At 38.6% G+C, this 7,586-nt stretch overlaps 1 protein-coding gene across 1 annotated transcript; it reads left to right on the forward strand.

Annotated features, from left to right (window-relative positions):
• The first annotated feature begins 205 nt into the window (after positions 1–205).
• On the forward strand, positions 206–6,868 carry LOC101162405 (cyclic nucleotide-gated cation channel alpha-4). Its single transcript, XM_020713200.2, has 6 exons — positions 206–394; positions 501–607; positions 2,375–2,958; positions 4,129–4,374; positions 4,704–4,869; positions 5,746–6,868. Exons 1-6 carry the CDS (start codon positions 240–242, stop codon positions 6,519–6,521), a joined length of 2,034 nt encoding a protein of 677 aa, XP_020568859.1. The 5' UTR covers positions 206–239; the 3' UTR covers positions 6,522–6,868.
• Positions 6,869–7,586: the final 718 nt, after the last annotated feature.

A 7,586-nucleotide genomic window follows, 5' to 3' on the forward strand; every position in this document is an offset into this window, starting at 1 on the left:
TCTCAAGGAAGTTAAAATAATCTGGAAATACTGTTTAATATCTCTATTTTAGTGAAACAGTAAAATTCATTGTGTGGTTCAGAAGGAAAATACTGTGTTATCTTAAAAAATCAGCACTTTGAATGTTACTTAAAAAGATCCTAAATAGAATAAGAAAGACCAAAGCAAATTTGGATCATTGTCAACATTTTTAAATAAATAAAAAACTGTCACACGTATTCAGTACGGTAAGTACAGGTATGTGCCCTTTTCTTGTAATGCTTAGTCTTTCCCTTTATTCTTTTTCTCTTAGTTGGAAGGAATGGGTGATTGATCCAGCTGATCATTCGTATTACATCTGGCTCCATGTGATGATAGTGCCCATTCTTTACAACTGGGTAATCATCATCTTGAGGTAAACAATTTTAACTTAGGTTATATAGTTGAGTGAAATTTCTTTTTAAATGTTTAACCTTTGTTCCATATGGACCATTGAAGTCAGTCTGGTTTCATTTTGCCAGGACATGTTTCAAAGCTATTGCTGTGAGCTACCTCCCTGTGTGGCTCACCCTGGACTATATGTCAGACCTTATGTATTATGCTGACACAATCCTCACTCTTCATACAGGTAACCCTTCTCATTTCGACAACTGTACTTTTGATGCTGAATCAAAATATCAGACATATCCAAAGTGGAGTTCTTTCAAAATATTGGAGAAAAATGCACAAGTCATTGTATTCTCATTCTGCCAAATATGATCATAAATTTTTCTTTTCTTCTTTCCTTTGTTTTGTTGCTATTTTCAATTCAATTCAAATTTATTTATATAGCCCAATATTAAAACAATAGCTTCATAATCGTATAATAAACATGAAATCAAAAAGAACATGAAGTCAGAGAATTCAATAGGTAATGGCTAAACTAAACCAAACAGACTAAACTAAACTGGCATCCCTGCCCTTAGAGCCTCCTTCTCGGTAAGAAAAAACTCCTAAAAAACGTACTGCGGAAAAAAAAGAAGAAACCTCAGGAGTGTCCACATGCAGGGGGGATCCTCCCCCAGCACGGACAGCCGATGTACCAGGACTCTTATAGAAGAATTAGATAATCTAACCCTACAACTACATGTTTAAATAGTCCAGCAGATGGGCTTCATCCAGATGAATTGGGGGGCAGCTGGGGGCAAGAGACAAGCCACAGGCAGGGTCCACAACCAAGTGAAGGAGCAGGAGCAGAGACGAGTCAAAGGCGAGGGAGAATAACCAATGTAGCAGAGCACAGATGAGCCAGTGGCAGGGTCCACAGCCAAGTGTACGAGCAGGAACGAGCCAACTGAAATCTGGAACCACTCCCGCTCAACCGGAGATTGTGTGTTTAATCTGTACAGATTGTGTGTTTAATCTGTAATGTGCGTATAAAATGTATGCATAAATTACAGTGAGATTTGGGATGGGAATTAATACGATTTTTCTTCAACCTTCTCCTATTTCAAACCCTTTATCAATTTTCATTTATCATAGTTATTTAACTATTTTATTTAGAGAAAATCAATCAGTCGAACAGTCAGAGTTGTATTTAACATAGTGAGGAAATGTTTGCTGATTTTCTTTTATTTCTGATTTAATGTTAAACTGTAAATATATATTTAATAAAATTATGAGTGTCAACAACACTAAAATATACCTATATAAAGCATATCATATAATTTTTTTAATTTAAAATATGAGAGTACTTTCACAGCAAAAACAGCCCCCCTGTAAACATATCAGTCTACTGTGTAACATCCCTCAGCCCTTCAAGGTGTAAAGCCAAAACCATTGTTGGTGTTAAAAACAGAACTTGTGTTCATGTCACAAAAAATGGGGACACGGCTGGTTCCAGTTGCAGCAGGTTATATTAGTTTAAAAGTCCACAAAGCTAAACCAGGGTCAGGCAGGAAGGGGTCGATATCAAGCATGAGAGCTTCAGAAGCTAGAGTAGTCAGGATCCAGGTGAGTTTCGGGGTGGGCAGCAGGCAAACGGAGTCAGAGACAAAACAGGATCAGGAAATCAAAAGATTAGATCCAGATATAACGTTCAGTGATGCAGGCAGAGACGCACAAACAATACTTCACACTGAGTGAGGCTCAGTGCAGTGCCTAAGTTTACTGTGAGTGATTGCAAAAGAGAGTCAGGTGTGTGGCATCCAGAAACTGTGCGCTGCGGTTGCTGTGGATTCAGAACACTGGAGATGGTTCCCACTGGTGACAGAGCTCTGACTTCTGACACTTTTGACCAAAATTTGGGTTCTTAGGCATTGTCTTGGGCAATGATTTCTAAATATATTTTTAGTCATCTTGAGACCTGTTCCAAGAAGTCTGTGTTTAATTTGTTTTCTCTTTTTATATACTTTAGGTTACTTAGACCAAGGCATCCTTATCAAGAACTTAACCCGTTTGAGGAAGCGCTACCTCACCTCCAAGCGCTTCCTGATCGACTTACTTTCCCTTCTTCCCACGGACTTTCTCTACTTTGTTTTTGGAATTGAAACTCCTATGGTGAGAGTCAACCGCCTACTCCGCATCCCGCGACTCAACGAGGCATTGGATCGCATGGAGACGAGAACTTCCTACCCCAACACTTTTCGTATCACCAAGCTCATGATGTACATCTTTGTGCTGATCCACTGGAATGCCTGTCTCTACTTTTCGCTCTCTGATTACATTGGCTTTGGAATGGATCGTTGGGTCTATCCCAACATCTCCAATCCAACTTTCGCCACTATGCAGCGGCAATACGTTTACTGCTTCTGGTTTTCTACAAATATCTTCACAACCATTGGAGACACACCACTTCCGGAAAGAGAAGAAGAGTTCTTATTTATGATTGCAGACCTGCTCATTGCTGTGTTGGTCTTTGCTTCAATTGTTGGTAATGTTGGCAGTGTCATAACAAGCCTGAGAGATCGTGATAACGTCTTCTTTCCGAATCATGAGCTGGTAAGTTTTAGGGTTGCTGAAAAATGTGAAGTAGTGTAGGCCCAAAGAGAAACATTTGAGTAAAGCCTTAGTCACAAGCACCCATATAGGGAGGTTGACTCGTACAGGTGATGAGGATTTTGACTTGTCTGGGCCCATGAAGGGTTGTGGACAGGAGTGTCTGCATTTTAAAGGGAGCACAGGTGTGTGTAGCAGTTCCCTTGAGGCTTGTACGGTCACTTCAGAGGAGGTCATGGAAATGGAATGTTCATTGTTAAGGTACCATTGTTTGGTCAAGTTTATCATGTAGGGATAATGTAAGTTGCACGCACATATGACGTACATGTGATACTGTCGTGCAATACCCTCATGTCAAACTCTAAATCTGCCTCCTTACTGATTGTGCGTGAATACTGCATACACATGGTGTGCAGGTGAACGTAAGTGCCCATAGGATGCCCACACAAACTACACTCTGATGGTCTAATTTCTCTAATTCTGACAGTCAGGCTTGCGTGCAAGTATTGCACAAGGAGACAATGCAAGAAGAGCGCCCCTGGAGAAGTGCGCAAGGTTTGGAGGGGGTTGAAAAAAATTCCTCTAACCTACTTCACCCTTACTTAACTTTAAGTGTTGTTTATGTGTTTGCTACGACCTGCCGCACGCAGCATGCCAGTAGAAAAAATGTCCATGAACATTTTTACTCTACAGATTCATTTAGCACTCTACAACCTTGACATTTCCTGCTGGCCACATGTGTGCCAGTACAAGTTGCCCATTGATCAGGATCTACCTGTCAGGAAAGTTGTGACTAAGGCTTAAAAGATTTTGTGATGTCTGATATCCTGTAGATCACACTGTGTTTGATGGGGTATTACAGACTACATGATTTGTCAAACCAGCTAAGGACAAGGGAACCTGTTTACAGTATCTTTACAGTTGGATCGATAACCAGTTCTCGTGTGTGATTATCCAAGAGCATGTTGCATGTTTGAATGACTGCGAGTGAAGCTCAGGACACCAAACTGCAGTTAGCTAATTACATATGTCTTATCCCATTTGCTAGGAACCATTTTGGAATTGTTGGTCACATCTTGTGTGTCCTCAGCCTAACTTTAAAATAACAAACATTTTTTGCAAGGTATCTTATTTTTCCAAAGTGATACAAAGTATGCAATTCTTCATCAACAGGTGAAAGCATACCTGCGCAGCCACCATGTTAGCAAGGAGCTGCGACAGCGCATTGACAACTGGTACCAGCATCTCTACATAAACAAGAAGATGATGCGAGAGAACGAAATCCTGCTGCAGCTGCCTTTACACATGAGGACGGAGATTGGTGTCAGCGTTCACCTCCCCACACTCTCCAAAGTCACCATCTTCCAGAACTGCGAGAAAAGCCTCCTGGAGGAGCTAGTCCTCAAGCTAACACCGCAGGTCAGGAGGGGAAAAGATGCAGTGCAACTAAAGGACTTATAGAAAGAATAACTATACTGGTTTTACTTTGTTCTAAAGAAAAATCCTGTTTTTGGTGTTTTGTTTTTTTGAATTTGGCTTAAAATGACATAATCTTATTGAATGACCACTAATAGTGCTTTCTTAAATTAGATCAAAAGATGATCAGGGTGGGACTTTGAAGACTTAAGCTTTTTTGAAACAATCTAAATGTATCAGGTTCAACATTCTGTAGCTTGCAGCAGTCGAGCATTTTCTTATAGTGCACGCTTGGATTACATTTAATGAGCTTTTGTGTTTTTATCTTTTAGGTGTTCAGTCCAGGAGAATATGTCTGCAGGAAGGGTGATGTGGGCCACGAAATGTATATCATCAAAGAGGGAAAACTTGCTGTTGTGGCAGATGACGGGGTCACAGAGTTTGCCGTGTTGAGTGCAGGGAATTTTTTTGGTGAAATTAGCATCCTCAATATTAGAGGTGAGTTGCATCTTTTGCACAAAACAAAGCTGCTACATATATGTTAGTTTTTTTTCTATTGAAGAAATATTGTTGAGTGTTTAGATTTGTTAAAAACAAAAACAAAACTTTTTTTAAAATCAAAATGAATAAAGATATTATCTTTATTGTTGTTTTACTCTTACTTTTAGCATTTTAAACTGTGCAATAAATGTTAATCTTATTTTTTCTTAAATCTTAAAAGTGAACCTTGTAACTGTAACTCCCCAGTGAATTTGCCAACCACATCATCGGTTTGATACTGACCCTCCATTAGCATAGTTTTCATCAAAATTGAATGTGAAGATTTCAAAAAGTTCTCAGCTTTGAAATTTCTGGTTTAAAACAAACAGGACAAGAGTCATGACAGATAATTGTTGAAATAAATAATCTTTTGGAATAAATCATTGGAACATTGTATACAGCTTTGCCTGGTCATTTAGAGATTTTCCCCTTATAGTCTTGACCTTGTCTTTGCGTTGAAGTTTGGATTTCATACATTTTTATTTTGTCTCTTCCTGTTTGATCTTTTGTTGAAGCACAAACACTGTTTGATCTCTTTTTATTTTTATTTTGAAAAAATAAAATGACAATGTTAACCACTCAGAATTTAGTTTTTTTTAATAGTTTCAGGTTCATTGTGGAAGTATTGTGTGATATAACAAAACATATTTGTATTAAAAAGATGCTAGCATTGTACCTAAAAGATAGGTATAATGGACTACATTTTAAAGTAGGAAAACAACCTGAAAAAAGGCCCCAGACTACTAAGGGTTAACAAAGTTTAATATAGCACCACTGTTCTTTATCATCTCAAATTTGTTAACCTTTTTACCAAATGCCTCTGCTTATGTTCAGGCAACAAGTCTGGGAATCGTCGCACAGCCAACATCCGGAGCATCGGTTATTCTGACGTGTTTAGCTTGTCAAAGGAAGACCTGACAGACGTCCTCTCTCAGTTTCCAGCAGCCAAACGCCACCTGGAGGAGAAAGGCAGACAGATCCTTGTCAAGATGGGGATGCTGGACGAGAGTGCAGAAGAAGGAGATGGGGATGCAGATCAGATTGAAACCAAGTTAACGAAACTGGAGGACCACCTGGAGCTCATGCAAACAAAACTTGCTCGACTAATGGTGGAATTAGAATCAAGCAACAGCAAAATGCAGGCCAGGGTGGAGCGACTCGAGTGGGAGCTTGCATCACAGGAAGCTGATATGTTGGTATATGGAGAGATAGAAGAGATGACAAAGAAAAGAGGAGAGGGTGTAGGAGAGGAAGTCAAGTGGGAGCGAGAAGAGGCAGAAGGAGAAGAGGGAGATTCATGTGAAAAGGCGAAAATACAGGATCAGGAAGAAGATGTTGAGGATGTGAGCAAAGAGGGAGACGGTGAGAGCACTAAAAGCACAAAGGAAGAAGTTGAAAGACCACCTGAGGGAGACCAATCTGGTCTGAAGGCAACAGATTACTGGGAAGAGAAAAAAGAGGCAGAAAAAGCAGAGGATGGGCACGGGAAAGGCGACGGAGCTGAAGGAGAATGTGGAAGTAAAAAAGAGGAGAAAAGTATTGAGAGGGAATTTGAGGAGAAGACAGAATACAATGAGGAAGACCTGAAGGAAAAAGAGATGAAGAAGTGAAATGAAAGAATACATTAAAATAACTTTAAAAAGATCTGCAACTGATAAAGCAAAGTTAAGAGAAAAATAGCTGCTTAAATATTAACGCTTTTGTGTGCAATACTGTGTGTGTCCTCTAACTGGCAGCATTGCACATTAATGTCAACTTTATGGGATACTTATTCATATGTGCTTTACCACACAGTTCAACTATTTGGTATATTAGGGAATACACATCATCTTTGGAGCTCTTTGTGGTCATCTAAAGTATTTGACTAATGCTATTAGTTAGCAGTTTAACTTTTGGTTTTACTATTAAAGAACTGTGCTTTTGCGAGCTGTCAAAAATAAACACAATAGAACATAAAGCAGAGGAAACTGTTTTTATTTAAGTGTGTTTAGAGCTATGTTTTCTGAACACTGTTACAATAATAAAATACAAAGAATATTGATGTATATTTTTTAAAAAGTTTTTACATTACATACTTTTATTTTTGCCGGGGGTGAATACTGATTAGTAGAATGATCAATGGATTGATTTTTATTCCTGAAGTCCAACCAGATATTTGCCTGCGGCAGAATTGATTTGAATCAACCCGTACAAAAAAAAAGTTTCAAAATGAGATAAATCGACAACTGATATTGGAAAATATGAATTAAGGCACGGAAAGTTTATTTTACTATGATGTAAAATGACCAAATTCCATCACAGCGGACAACTCACATGTGAGGGGTCAAGGAAATGATCAGGGCATCATTCCAGTCCAACGGAATGTTCTAATAATGTTCCCTTAGGACTGTTTGGATGTGGAAAAACAGTAGTGGGATGAACTTTATGAAACTTGAATATGAATGGATTTGCCACTAATTGTTGTTTACTTGTTTGTTTGTAAACATATTTAATTTACACTTGCAAGAAATACAAGGAATCTGGAAAATGTCACCTGTATTTATTTCTGAGTCAGAATTTTTGGCTAAAGCTTTCCTTGACGGATTCAAATCAACCAATATCGACTTGAATTCTATTTTCAGTCACAAATTATGATATGAATGGAATCATTGGTAAAATAAATTATTACACCCCTA

This window comes from Oryzias latipes, chromosome 21, assembly GCF_002234675.1.
Source record: "Oryzias latipes chromosome 21, ASM223467v1".
NCBI lineage: Eukaryota > Metazoa > Chordata > Actinopteri > Beloniformes > Adrianichthyidae > Oryzias > Oryzias latipes.